Genomic DNA, 15,574 nt, shown 5'->3' on the forward strand with positions numbered 1-15,574 from the left:
TAAACACATTCACAGGGCACAACTTACAATTTTTTTTAAAAAGTGCTTTAGCAATTGCTACCTGTCACCATTGCCAACATCAAAAATGAAATATTTTTCTTTCCCATCATTTTAATTAACCAATTTATTTTAAAAATGGGCATCTCTGCTTCCTTATCTAGACAGGTTTCAATTTTCCTCTAAAATAATATTTACAAAACATTTACTCTTGCCATAATAGTAGCTGGTGTAAAAACATTCAACCTACTTGTGGCTCTTAAAATTAAAATTAAATGTATTTAAACCAAAGTTTTGGAGTTTTTATTTCAAGGCCTGCTATAAAAAGCACAATTGACAACACTGGCCAATAAGTGGAATGTTGCAAGGTTATTCAACTGAGTCTAAATCATAACTTTTTCTACATACACAGCTCAAACAATTCACCAGATACTGAATAAAATTGTAGATCAATCATAAGCAACAGCATTGATTTATAACTTTGCTTCAACATCAAAATTTGTTAATGAGCTACGGCATATTCACAGAGATCTTCATGTCTACATACCACATTTAACACAACCATGTATATTTTGATACTGAAGAAAAATTATTCATTCCCTTCATTTTTATCCAATGTGTCACTAAGTATGTGAAAATGTAAGTGGCAATATTTTACAAGTAGTGCTTTAAAAAACTTTGTTAAGACTACAATTATATATGGTTAATTTATGTTGGATCATCAATTGCTTCTCTTCCAATTGACAATCATGGAATACTAAAAAGTAATACAGGAATAAAACTACAAATTATGACATAAATGTTGTAAAGCGATATTATACTGTAAAAATAATACACAAAAATGTGCTCTTGAATTTCAAATTTCAGTTTGCTATTTTTACTGCAATCAGATGCATTACTAGAATAGGAACAAAATGTCCAATGTCCTCAATAGTTATAAAATTGATCATTATACTATTATTCTTAAATCCTTCAACTTCATACTTCTGTTTATTCCAACGACCATTATGTCAAAAGTTACCTGTTACACTTTGCTCCTGAAATAATTCAAACTTAATTTCTTTGAGCAGTCACATTTTGTAGAAAACAAACCTATCTCGGTTAATCGCTTCCACTCGCCAAACAAAACAGAAAGTGGGAAACAAAAAGTGTTAGCTAAACAAATGTATGACTGTTCTCAATTATGAAAACCACATAATTTTCTATCTTTGTGCCCAATTCATACACTAACATAGCTTAGTGTTCAATTGTTCTTGGCTAAAAGTAGAGTTTTTACTTTTCTGAATAAGGACTCACAAATTAAAGGGACACACTTGTGTTATGTAAACAAGCTAGCCATACTTCATTTTAGCAATTCTGGAATTAAAAACACCACAATATCTGTGATGCTTGTAACAAATCATTTTAACCTGCAAACACAGAATGAAAATGAAAAGTAAGTAAATATGGCACAATAATATGGCTAAACTGTTTTAGTTCACCTACTTTTTTAGTTCCGCTGTTTAATCAATGTAAAAAAAACTCCAGAAATACAAATGCTAAAATACAGCGAAGCAAAAAGCAATGTCATTGTCAACAATTAAATGTATAAATTTTGAATTGGGAACATTACATATAGATGTCCTTTGTCACATAATCTACATTTTACAAAACAAAATCTACTGCACTTACCACTATTATCTTTAGAGGAAAAATTAGTTCATTTTGTCGAAAGGAAGCAGCTTTCACGATTATCAATCTTTGTTACGGGTATACTAATAAGTATAGCAACTACTTACACAATTAAATAAAATTAAAATTCTGATATTAAAAGATTGACACAGATGAATATTCAAGTTCCAAAATGTTGTTGTACCTCACCTATCAAGGTGATTGTCTACATTGCTTTAAAATCTTTGTCATATATGTAAGAAAAAGTTTAACTGTCACTAATTGAAGAAACATTTTTTAAAACTAAAATATTCTAAATGCCTCCTCTCTAGTACCTCAGCTGCAAGTCCACCAGTTTTTAAATTTGTGATTATATCTCATACACACTCATCCATTTTTCAAAATGTTTTAACAGATTATTGTGGAAATAATTACTTAAACAACCAATTCCAGGTTCCCCCACCCTTAGGTATCTATGCTTCCAAAATGTGATCTATTCCTTATTCCCCAAATCCAAGTACTGTTTCTTTTAATGGAAGGATAAAGATTTTCCAGAGGAACAAAAATGTTTTAAAACTGGCGCAAATACTGTTCTTCATTCAACCCTCTCAGAAATTTAATGTAATAGAAAGGCAGCCATTGCTAAATCATTCTATAAGTGTTTTTCTTTTCAACGTGAATAACTAAACATTAATGGAATGGTGAAAAAGAAGCAGATAATGAACTTTTAAAAGTAATCTCCTAATGAATTCACTTTGCAATACGCTGCCTCTCGGTGAGCGAGCTCGTTTACTCACACAAGCACCGAAGCATATATATAATTTAATTCGCCTAATTCCAATGGCCCCATGTACATATTATCATAGAAAGTTAAATACATGATGAAATGTCCGGCAACTGCCATTCAAAACTAAATGGAAACTTCAGTAAATATACAATAATGTAGCAAAAAATGCCTCTTAGTGAGTTAATTTTAGGGCGAACGATAACTGTTTATTTGTGAATGTTTCATCAGCGATGGTACAATTTTGCAGTAAGCAAATGATGGAATTCGTGACTTTTTAAATAATAATAGTAATACTAACAGAAGAAGGGGACGTAAAAAGCAAGTAAAAAGCTAAAAATGTAGGTTCGCTGGCAGGTACATTGCTGTAGATGCGGGCTACTTCTATCTAAAGATGTTTCCTGCAGCGACTGCTTTCTCCAGGGTCTGGCCACTTTGGTAAGTGATACATCCCTATCCATTTGCTGCCGGTTCGCTTCCGAACTTACAGCAATAATCAGTTTGGCTGCTACTTCTGCGCGCGCGTGTGAGAGACAGTGGGAGAGAGAGAAAGAGATTTTTTGTTTTTTTTTGCTGTTGCTGGTAAAGAGCCGGCTCTGCGGCACTCCTAGCTCTTCCTAAGCTGTTCCAGGGAGAAACTCGCCGCGATCTGCAAACTGCCACAGCAGTTAAAAGTAACCCACCGCGCTCTGTGACCCCCACGCCCAAAAAAATACACAAATCAATATGCGGTATTAAAAAATACAACTACCTGCGTGAGGCAAATCGGAGAATACATCATCCCGGTGATAAAAAAAACAAAAGACAAGTCAAAACCACGATCAACTCCAACAGATATTAGAGAGAGGAGGCTCCGTGTAACGTGTTATCCATTCATATTCTTGTCGTGTTTCAAAAAAACTCTAATGTGGAGAGTCGCAAAGTCTGTCGGTATTCGCGCCTAAAGATCCGATGCCAAGTTGCCCGAAGCAAAGGGGAGAAAAAAACCTAGAGTCAAGATTTGTGAATTTTCCAGTGGGATATATGTCCTGCATGTGTTTGCAGTCAGTCAAATGGTGCAGCTCAGCAAGCTGCCAGGACCGAACACCCAATGCTAGACTACCAGGCGAAACTTTCCATTCACTGCAGTTATAAACGTGAGGCTGTTGAGCAGCAGAGCCTGGCACCGGGATTGATCTGCATTGGGGGGGGGGGGGGTGGAATGGCAGTTTAGGAGGAAGAGGAGGGTTCACCAGGTACAACTACTGATTTGCTTCTCCAGCGTTTTCTTACCGGGGAGGGGAACAGCCCCTCGCTCCCTCCCTCTCCCCTTAGAACCGCTCTGGCAGCTTCAGCAATCTAATACTTATTACGCAAACTCGACTTCCTCCTTTCACAAACACTCCAAACCACCAAGACCCTGAACTTCTCCGTCAGTCTTCCCAGAGACGGGATGTTCACAATTATTTTTTCCCTAAAAGAAGTTGATGAGGCTTTTATTTTCGCTATTTTATACACAAGCGAAAGACCAGCGCCAAGCAAGACAACCAAATGCAAAATATTCGGGTGGAGAAGCAAGAAAAAGAGCACTTTCTCCAGGAGCAGGACTGGGTCCTGAGTCATTCCATTAAAAAATTGATCAAAAATTCAACTCGGTGGCCCCTGTCACCCATTATCCTGGCGGCAAACTTTCTGCACTTGCCAGAACTTCTACACTTCCGAGAATAAGGCACACATTCAAACTGAGTTATATCCATATATAAGCCTCATTGTGCCCCTGCACCAAAAGATTTCAAGATGCTTTTTCAGATAATTAGAACTCACTGGCTAGAATTAATCCCCAAGAACAAACTATTAGCCTTGTGGTGTGATTTGTGTGCCGCCCTTTAACAAATGCTTTCACTACATTTGCAAAGATTAATGGGTGTTGGGGTCTGCTGAATACGTACTAATAACCTTTAATTTTGTCCTCACCGGAACGTAATTTGAAATCTGCATTTACACAAGTATGCATTTGCGGGCACACTCAAAACAAGGTGTTGAAATCAGAAATATTTCAGTAGAATTATTATTGTGGCAATGTTACCGGGTAGGGCGAGGAATCGCAGAGTTTATGCTTTTGTTAGAGCCATTTTCCCACCGTGCCTGTACATGGGGATGTTTTTCTACGTATTCAGTTACTTTGATCCGTTTTGAATGTGTTCGGTATCGAGACAAAAATTGTCCGTTATTAATACCGTAGAATTAAATAACAGTCTTGGAGTTTCAAACTACGAAGTGAATAAAATTTTGATTTAGATACTTTTAGATTTTTTTTAAAATATACGTTTCTTTGCGATTCGAGTTTATGTGCGGGAGGAAAGCCCATCGATACACGTGTCGTTTTGCAAAGTACAGTTAAAGATATACTTACGGGAGAGTAAATACCTTGAAATCGATCTTGTTGCATTTGGTACCCTTTTTAATTGCTGTAACCCGTTTAACAGTACTTCACTGTAAATTCGAATTAAACTACTCCATTCACTTTGAAAGCTGCTGCCTTCTTTACTGGGGTTACTTTCACTCCTTAGTTTACAATGGACTTTAACCAGTTTCCAACATTCTCTATCCAGTTCGTCATCAAATCCACAGTGGTGTTGGAAAAGTAACATTTCAACAGGTTTGTGCACTTTTACCTAAAAGAGGTTTAATTATTAACAAAATACATCTAGTAATTTATTTTTTCCACAAAAGTGCACCTGTTCAAACTCCAAGGCAGGATAACAAAAGTCTAAAACCTCTGACAAAGTCAATAGTAATATTTGTAACTATATGTTGAACTATATGTTCTCTTTGTGAATCACCGTTCACTGAACTCTCCGCAGTTTTAGTTTGTTGACGGCCGTCTAAAGTTTTCCGATCTTAATTGAACAGTGAGCAGGAAGGAGGGAGGAAGGAAATCTGCAGCGAAACAGTCCCGTAGCTCGAGAGTCTGTAATTTTCAGTCCCCCCACTTCAGGGGAGGAGGAAGACTGCCGGGTTGGGGTGAGGGGTCGGTTGGATAGCTGAGAAATTTTACAGGGTCAGACCACGGGCGAAACTTGTTAACAAGCTGCTGAGCTAGGATATGTGGCAGTTTGAAATGCTTTTCTGTCCGCCTTTTGTCCCCTCTTCCCACGCACTACCCCCTCCCCATTCCCTGAAGAATCTTTCTACTGGACAGCAGGTACGGAGTAGCTGCTAAGTGTTGTTTCTGGAAAGAATGCAGAAGAGATTCACGTGCGGACTTCACCCTGTCCTTCCCCGCACCCCTTTTCTTCCTTTAGACCAAGTCTCTGAAGGAAATTGCGGTGTGGAGTGAGTTTCTTCTCTCTGCCTCAACGTTTACTGCGAGGCGAGTGCAGGGACGATGGCCCGAGTGGCCTCCTCCCGAGCTGGAGCAGTTCTGAGAGGGCGGCCCCTGAATATTCTGATCACGCCACAGCGGCATGCGGTGTCAGACAACAGAAATCCCTCCCGCCCTCATCGCCCACCAGTCTATAACTAAAAGTATCCTTGTTCACCGCCACATACAGATTTGGTGTTGAAAGAGGAGCGAGGAAAGTGACATCAGGAAATTCAAAACGAAAATATAATGTTAGGGGTAGAAATTAAGATAATTTTTTCTACTGTTAAAAAGACCGCAGTGTCTGCTTAGCGCCAACAAAACGTTGCCATCAATCTCAAATTCTTCTGGACCTGTCGAGCCAAGCTAGAGGAAGAGAGGAGAAATCTCAAAAGTCGGGAAACCTGCCAAGGTCAGCGATTTTTTGGACGCCAGCACCAACCAGGACTGATCCATTGCTAGCATTAGAAACACATCTGATAACGGCGTGACCTACATCAGGGAGGGAAAGGAGTGGGCACTGAAGGTTGCAGACATAAACAATCCAATAGTATCGCCAAAAATAATCAAACAAATAAAGTGGAAACAGTCTTTAAGGGGAGGGAAAGGAAATTCACTGAAGCCAAGTAATAACCTGAGGGGAAGTTAAAAAACAATATAGAAAACGCGAGGATATTATTTCAGTAACACATACCATTGCACAATGCTGCAATAAAATAGAATTTGCAGTTTGCCTACAACGGTTTAAAAGCTTCACATCTCTCCTTAAGTTCAAACTGCGCACCTCCTGTACAAACCGCGAGCAGGCTTCCCGCCCGCCCCCCGTGTCCATTCCTTCTCTCAAAGTGGCCTTTTGCAAACCGGAAGCGATACCTCGACTTTTAAAAAGCAGCGGCAAAGTCAAAGTCAGGCAGTTTGCCCTTGCCAAGTCTCTTTCTCTCTTTTCTACCCCTTGTGCCGTCCTTTTCTGCTGGAATTCAGCACTTGGCTCTGATTTTGATCGGTTCTACGGGGCTGTGCGGAATCCCAGGAAACCTGCCCCCACCCGTGGCGGAGTCATTCTTTAATTTGAGCGTGTTGGTTCCCCTTCTCTTTTCTGACACTCTGTCTACCTTGGCAAATCAGTCCTTATTTTCCAGTATTTCCATCATTTTTGTCTTCACTTTATCTGCTCGGATCGCTCTCACTTTAATCTTTGTGGAGTTTTTATTTACATTTCCTGTTGGTCTTCCTTCTGAGGAGCAATTGCTGTCTAAGTGAAGGTTTTCTAGTCTCTGTTCATTTTTGCCCTCTTTCCAATCTTAGCCTTTGTGCTTCGAAGATGCTGCTTAGCCTGCTGTGTTCATCCAGCTCCATAATGTTGTTTCGTTTTCGTAGGAATGTTTTGATTTCTTCTCTGTTCGTGTAACACTTTCAGTGCTATATGTTCACTTTATAATTTATAATTCCCAGTTAAATCAGTCTACCTTTGCTCATGACTCCCCAGCCCTTCCCACTTGGTTTCTTTTGGTGCTCAGACTGCTCAAAATATTGGGGTGAGGGAACTTTGCAGATTCGAACAACAATTCCCCACCCCCTTCCTTCAGCTGTCATGCAACGCAAGAGGGCGGGCAATATCTCCATAGATCTGCTCAAATGCAGCGAGCAAGCGCCAAGGAGCAGTCTAAAGTTAGGTTGTAAAACCAGAGCGGGTTTATGGTGTGTGGGGGGGATGGGGGTGGATTTTTTTGCAGGATTTGTGCTAAGTCATTCTTAACCGCCTCCAAAGATGATTGTGCTTGCTGTCTTGCAATCCAATTTATTCCGACTCACAAGTTATTTTCGTGGTATTGTGTACAGCAACACAAATAAAGCTGATACCCAGACTTGCAAATTCCTACTTCCAAGATCACCAGCAGCCCGCGGGTTTTATAAGAAAAATTTTCAGCAAGTATGCATTCGATATATTTTCTACATAAAATTGAAAGACCTGTCTAGTATATGTGTACGATGCCCTTAGTATTTAAATTATTTTTCATAATCCAGGGAAAAAAACGTTTCCACAAGGTCTCTTAAATACATGCAGTGATTGGAATTCTGTTAAGACATTTTATAAAAATAAACAGACAATTGGAGATTCGGGATTTATTTTATTAGAAGTATGAGGCCACCACGTAACGATTGTTCCAAACTTGTTTGTACTATAACTCTCCGATTTTGAACCTTTCAGGAAATAGTAAATAGCCCAAGAACAGGAAAAATGATGTAGGTCGATCTAACTGCATGAGTACGAAATGGTTTGCTTTTGTTGCCGTCAAAAAGATACAAGTAGACCAAAATATGTTTTATAAGATGCAACAAGTTTATAGTTACCTTCATTTCAATATAAATCTGCTGCCTCTGTAGTGCAGCAAAAGGATACTACTTGCTGAGTATTAACTGTGGACTGCCATGTTTAATAGCTGTAAATGAACAGTTCATGTGGTCTCCTGCAGAATGAGAACACAATCATTTTAATATTTCCTAAGAATAACATTTGTACATAGGAGGAGCTAGAAATTTAAAAACAACTAATATATCTAGAATTAAAAGTTTGTCTAATGGTGACCATGAAACCATTGTTAATTGTCATAAAAAGCCACCTGGTAAACTGCCCTTGAGGGAAAGCTACAAAAACAAAGTTGCTGGAAAAGTTCAACAAGTCTGGCAGCATCTGTGAAGAAAAAAATCAGAGTTTTTCAGAAGAACCCAAAATGTCACCTCTGTTCTGCAGTTCTTTCAGTTTTCTGGAGGGAAGGCTATCTGACTTCATTACCTGAGGACAACATGTAACTCCAGACCACAGAACTCTCATGTGTCCCCTGAAATGAACCAGCAAACCACTCACCTGTATCAAATCACTGTCTATAAAAGTAATGAAACTGGACAGACCAAGGCATTGATCTCCACACCAGAAACAACAATGATAAACTCAGAGATAATGGGAACTGTACATGCTGGAGAATCCAAGATAACACAGTGTGAAGCTGGATGAACACAGCAGGCCAAGCAGCATCTCAGGAGCACAAAAGCTGACATTTCGGGCCTAGACCCTTCATCAGAGAGGCTCAATCAGATAAAATCAACCCTGATGCAAAACTCTCTTTTCTAACATCTGGGGACTAGTGCCAAAATTGGAAGAGCTGTCCCACAGACTGTTGAAGCAAAAGCCTGGCCTGGTCATATTAATGGAATTATAACTTGCAAACAGTATCACCATTCTTTGATATGTCCTTTCTTACCATCATTGCACAGTGGTTTACAGTTGGGATAAAGTTACCCTAGAGTCCTGATCATTGACTCTGGATCCCACGAAATTTCATGCCACCAGGTTGAAACACGGACAAGGAAATCTCCTGCCAGTTCCCACTTACTGCCTTCCCTCAGTTGCTAAATCAGTACTCCTTCATATTGAGCACAGACTTGGAGGAAATACTGAGATGGCAATATGTACTCTGGGTTTGGGCTTTGATGTCCAAATTAATCAAACTAAAATTCATAGCAGAAAAAAACCAAAGAACTGCACTTGCTTGAAATCAGAAACAAGAACAGAAATTGCTGGAAAACCCAGCTGGTCTGGCAGCATCTGTGGAGAGAAAGCAGAGTTAACATTTTGAGTCCAATGACCCTTTTTCAGAACTGAATCTAGTTAAGTAAAGGTTGGTATATATGCTAAAAGTAGAACTGAGGGAGATTGGAAGGAATAGATCACAGGCTGAGACGGAATCTAGAGAGAGAGAGAACAACAGAACCCTTAAGAGTACTGATAGGCAGAGGGATCTGGGAATACAGATACACAGGTCACTGAAAGTGGCAACTCAGGTGAAAAAGGTAGTCAACAAGGCATATGGCATGCTTGCCTTCATTGGCTAGGGTATTGAGTTTAAAAATTGGCAGGTAATGTTGCAGCCTTATAGAACCTTAATTAGGCCGCATTTGGAATATTGTGTTCAATTCTGGTCGCCACATGACCAGAAGGATGTGGTGGCTTAGGAGAGGGCACAGAAAAGATTTACCAGGATGTTCCCTGGTACAAGAAATTAGAGAAACTTGGGTTGTTCTCACTGGAACAATGGAGGTGAGGGGCGATCTGATAGAAGTCTACAAGATTATGAAGGGCATGAACGGAGTCGACAGTCAGAAGCTTTTTCCCAGGGTGGATGAATCAGTTACAAGGGACCATGGGTTTAAGGTGCCGGGGGCAGGGTTTAAATGTGATGTACGAAGCAAATTTTTTACACAGAGGGTAGTGGGCACTTTGAAGATAATGGAAGCAGGTAATATCGTGACTTTTAAAGGACAAATATATGAATAGGATGGGAATAGAGGGATATGGTCCCCGGAAGGTCAGGCGGTTTTAGTTGTGACAGGCAACATGTTGGTACTGGGTTAGAGGGCTGAAGGACCTGTTCCTGCGCTATAATTTTCTTTGTTCTTTGTTCTAACAGTCGTACTAACAAAGAATAATTCATATGGCGATCTGGAAGAATCAATAGCTGCTAATGGAGACCATTGGTAGCTGACAATGGATTGGATGTGGTAGCACCCTCTGTAGTGACCAGGCCTGATGTGTCAGGGTTGGGATAAGGACATGGGAGAAGGTGCTCAGGCCCTAAAATTAATGAACTCGATATTGAGTCCTGAAGGCTGTAGGGTCCCCAAACAGAAATTGAGTTTCTATTCTTCTAGATTGTGCTTAGCTGCAGATGCATTTGTCCCTGACAGTATTAGTAGGAGTGACCACTGCACAGCCTTATTAAAGTTCCCTTTTTCACTTTGAGGATAAACTACATCATGCTGTGTGGTACTAACACAGTGCTGAAAACTTGAACTGATTTAGCAACTCAAGACGGGGCATTTATGAGGCACTGTGGGCCATCAGCGGCGGCAGAATCATACTCCAACACAATCTGCAACCTCATCCCCCACCATATCCCTCATTTTATCATTACTACCAAGCCAGAGGTTCAGTTCTGGTTCAAAGGGTAGTATAGGAGGGCATAGTGGGAGGTGTATCTAAAAGTGAAGTTTCAACCTGGAGAAGTTACAAAACAGGACTACTTGCATGCCAAAAAGCAAAAGCAGCAAGCAGTAAACACAGGAAAGTAAACCCACAACCAATACACCAATAAACCCACAACCAATAAGCTCTTCAGTCCTGTCACATCCAGTCTTTAAGCAGTGATGGGCAGTTAACTATCTCAATGGACAAGGAAGTTCACAAATGACTCCATCTTCAAAAATGGGGGAGCCCAGCCAATCAGTACATAACACCAGGCTGAAATATCTGCAAGCATTTTCAGTCAGCAGTGTTGAGTGTATTTTTCAAATTGCCATTCTCCAGTGGTGCCCTGCATCATAAAGGCCAGTCTTCAGCCAATTCAATTCACTCCACATAATATCATAAAACAGCTGCAGGCACTGCACGCTGAAAAGTCAATGGGATCTGACAATATTCCAGTGATATTACTGAAAGTGTCTGCCCCAGAATTAGTTGCACTATTCCAGTCTGACAATGTGGAAAATTGCCCAGGTATGTCCATTACAGGAAAAGTAGGTCAAATCCTACCCAGTCAATGACCCTCCCATCAGTCTACTCTCGATCATCAGTAAAGTGATGGAGGGTGTCATCAATAATGCTACAAAGCAGCACCTGCTCAACAATAACCTGCTCACTGAAACCCAGTTTGGGTTCTGCCAGGGCCAGTCAGCTCCTGACCTCATTACTGCCTTGATCCAAACATGGACAAAATGGATGATCTCGTGAGGTGAGAGTGACTACCTTTAATATCAAGGCAGCCTTTGATCAAGTGTAGCATTAAGGGATTCCACCAAAATTGTAGTCAATGTGAATGGGAAGTCATACTGGTCGAAGTCATACCTAGAGAAAAGAAGATGGTTGTGGTTGATGAGGTCAGTCATCTCAGCTCCAGAAAATCTCTGTAGGAGTTCCTTAGGAAAGAGTTCTAGGCACTACCATTTTCAAAAGTTTCATCAATCACCTTCCTTCCATAATAAGGCCAGAACTAGGGATGTTCACCAATGATTGCACAATGTTAAACACTATTCGCAACTCCTCAGATACTGAAACAGTCCATGTCCAAATGCAGCATGACCAATGCAATATCAAGGTTTTAGGCTGAAAAGTGGAAAGTATTCATGCCAAGCATGTGCCAGGCAATGACCATGTCCAATGAAAAAGAATGCATTCATCACCACATGACATTCAATGTCATTACTAAATCCCCAACTATTAATATTCTGAGTATTTCCATTGACCAGCAACCAAACTGGACCACCTAAATAAATAGTAGCTTCAACAGCAGCTGATTAGGACTGTTGTTTGCTATCTCATTTAGCAACTTCAAAATTTACTCCTATGATTGGTGCTCAATGGCAACAATGTACACAATCTATAAATTGCATTGCAACAACTCAGCTCAGCTCCTTCATCAGAATCACCCAAACCTGTGACCTCTGACTCTATGCCCCTACCTCCAAAAAGGATAAGGGCAGAATACATGTGAGAAAACCACTATCTGCAAGCTAATAAAATGTGAGGCTGGATGAACACAGCAGGCCAAGCAGCATCTCAGGAGCACAAAAGCTGACGTTTCGGGCCTAGACCCTTCATCAGAGAGGCTCTCTGATGAAGGGTCTAGGCCCGAAACGTCAGCTTTTGTGCTCCTGAGATGCTGCTTGGCCTGCTGTGTTCATCCAGCCTCACATTTTATTATCTTGGAATTCTCCAGCATCTGCAGTTCCCATTATCTCTGATACTATCTGCAAGCTCCCCACCAGGGCGTACACCATCCCAATTTGGAAATATATCAGCGTTTCTTCAGTGTCACCGGGTCAGAATCCTAGAACTCCCTCCCTAACATTATCGTGGATGTTCCTACAGCCCAAGTACTACAGATGACAGCTCATTACCATCTGCTCCTGGGCCTATTAGACATGTGCAATAAATACTGGCCTTGACAATGACACCCACATCTCATGAATAAATTTTTAAATATCGTAAACAAAATCACATCAAATTATAGATGTAATTTCTTCACATGGTAAAAATGATTGAATGGCTCAAACACAGATGGAGTTACATCTATCAATCTAGGCTGGTTTTTGTCCAGGTTTCTCCGACTTGTCCACAAAGCTCTTCTGCAGGTATTTACCTAGTTTCACACTGAAAACCTCAACTGAACTATTCTCCACCATATTTTCAAGCAGTGTATTCCAGATCCTAACCATTATCTGGGTGAACATTTGGACAATAACACAGAAGTAAATGTTACTTTGACTTGATTTGAAATTAGGATAAAGGAGAAGCTGAAAAGCAAGAAATACATAGAAGTTCTTTAAATGTTTCCTCATTTTTATTTATTCAGCAATGAAAATGCAGACTTGTCTTTGTGCAGCTCAGAATGTATTCTCTATGGTAAATTTGTCAATGCGAGAGAGCTTAGGCACAGCATATATTAGAAAATTAGGATTGTAATATTCCAGTTTATTTCACAAAGTACTACCTTATTTATAAAAACAAAGCTGAATTGACAAATTTGTACATTAAATTTGAGTGTTTTCTGCAGTTCAGTTGGTAGCTCCCTCAGGTGAGAAGGGTATGGGTTCAAGTCATCATAGAATCTCTACAGTGGGGAAGCAGGCCATTTGGCTCACCAAGTACACACTGACCCTCAGAGCATCCCACCAAGACCCATTTCTTTATAACCCAACTAATCTACACATCCCTGAGCACCACAGGCAATTCAGTATGACCATTTCACCTAGCCTGCATATCTTTGGACCATGCGGGGAAACTGAAGCACCTGGAGGAAAACCATGCAGACACGGGGAAAATGTACAAACTCCACACACATAGTCACCCAAGGGTGGAATCAAACTCAGGTCTCTGGCGGTGTGAGGAAGCAGTGCTAACCACTGAGCCACTGTGCTGCCCCTAGAAGTCCCACAAATAAAAATCGAAGCTGACACTCCAGCACAGAACTGACCCAGGGATCTTGCCTTTTGAACAGGGTGACCTCTCAGACAGATGTAAAAGATTTCATAACACAATTTCAAAGAGAAGTAGAGAGTTATCCCCAGGGTCCTAGCCAATTTTTCTCCCTTAATCAAAATCACAGAAACAGACTTTCTGGTCATCATCACGTAGCTGTTTGTGGGAGCAAGCTGACCGCAAATTGGCTGTGAGGTTTCCCACACTGCAACAGTGGCTACACTTCAGAAGGAGCTCTGGGATATCCTCTGGTATTGGAAGGCACTGTTTAAGTATTGTACTGTTTTCTGCAACTTCAAGATTACATTTTAACAGAAATCTCTTCAACTCACAAAGCTATTCATCCGAAATGTTTCAATTATTTTTAACACTTCCAAACACTGGCTCTGCGGTTGTTTTAAAAGCTATCTTCTTTTCAAGACAGATGTTTGCCTTGGTACAAATATATTTTGCTAATTTATTTATTTACTTTACAACTGTGACCTGTGCACATGGCCTACTATAGTTTTTTTTCATTTTTGTTCCCAACTTTCATTGTTATTTTGCTCCTGTCCGTAAAACAGCTGTAGAAGGCACATATTGAAGCATCTTCACACAAAATATTGACTGGCTACATCAGTATTAAGGGTGACTAACAAGAAAACTTTTACCAGATCCAAGTTAATGTATTGAGACTCAAAGACACTTTGATTTTTGCAGTGAGGGTTCAAATTCCAGAGCCATGCATTTTATTTACAAATGGTGTTGGCATCTGCACTTTGTCCTCAGTTGTAACTCTCTGATCAGCTTGAAGTACCAGGAAATATTAGCGATAACACCATTACTGTAGGCATTGAATTGCATTATGACATTTTTAGATATCTTGAAAATCCATTACATTTGAAATTCAGACATTTTGTAAATAATGCATTTTAATTGCAGAATTTGAAAACCATAGTTATGATTATGAAAGCACTGAAATTTTGAATGATTTGAAAATCAACAAAACAGCAGAAGGACTATATCCTCTTTATCTGTTGGTGCATTTTTTTTATTTAAAACATCTGTTTATCTCTTACAGCTTTGTTTCTGCTGCATGGGAAGAAATTGTATTATTGTACAGATCGGTCATGAGAAGACTGAAAGTGATGAGGTTTCATTGCAAGTTGCTACGCATTACTGGGTTTGGGTGAAGAGGGGATTCTGTTTGGAAGAGATGCTTTAAACAATTGTGGTCTGTCTCCCACCCTCTAAAGTGTGATAGGGAGATTTGTTCTCAATGAAATTAATACTGGAACTGAAAATTCTGGCAGGCTAGAACTATTGTAGTTGGAGAATAATATCTATTCATATTGGCTATGCTATGATTATGAATTTGAAATTACTTCGTCCTTGACACTCTTTGATTACTCATGGCGCATAAAGTGTTTTCATGTTCTATGCATCATAGCAAAAAGAAATGACTGTTAGCTGTAAAGTAAAAAATAATTTGTCAAAGAAAGGAAAGAAAAATTGGTCATTACAGTAAAGTTGGTCATTCCATTCAAGATCATATGAATATCCACTATGCAGCTAACGATTTGACAATTATACCCGGCCTCTGATTAACAATGACTCCCAGCTCAGCAGTATGACACGTCAGATTTGGGGCGGCACGGTGGCTCAGTGGTTAGCACTTCAGCCTCACAGCACCAGGGACCTGGGTTCAATTTCACCCTCGGGTGACTGTCTATGTGGAGTTTGCGCATTCTGCCTGTGTCTGTGCGGGTTTCCTCTAAGTGCTATGGTT

The 15,574-nt window shown here is 40.0% G+C and overlaps 1 protein-coding gene across 13 annotated transcripts in view; it reads right to left on the reverse strand.

The window, feature by feature from the left end:
* Nucleotides 1-15,574, reverse strand: part of LOC125451225 (nuclear factor 1 B-type-like) — a 683,573-nt gene that overhangs the window by 501,115 nt on the left and 166,884 nt on the right. For 6 of the 13 annotated variants that reach the window (XM_048528110.2, XM_048528109.2, XM_059644582.1 and 3 more), the window contains exon 1: nucleotides 6,469-7,276. The exons of 2 other annotated variants lie outside the window; for them this stretch is intronic. In XM_048528110.2, the coding sequence (XP_048384067.1) occupies nucleotides 6,469-6,606 (138 nt within the window). In that variant the 5' untranslated portion in view covers nucleotides 6,607-7,276. Of the gene's footprint in view, nucleotides 1-3,179; nucleotides 3,588-4,823; nucleotides 6,443-6,468; nucleotides 7,277-15,574 lie in introns of those variants that run through there. 5 more of the 13 variants (XM_048528114.2, XM_048528113.2, XM_059644585.1 and 2 more) reach the window with 3 other exon arrangements.

The sequence above is a fragment of the Stegostoma tigrinum genome, chromosome 3 (assembly GCF_030684315.1).
Source record: "Stegostoma tigrinum isolate sSteTig4 chromosome 3, sSteTig4.hap1, whole genome shotgun sequence".
NCBI classification, from domain to species: domain Eukaryota; kingdom Metazoa; phylum Chordata; class Chondrichthyes; order Orectolobiformes; family Stegostomatidae; genus Stegostoma; species Stegostoma tigrinum.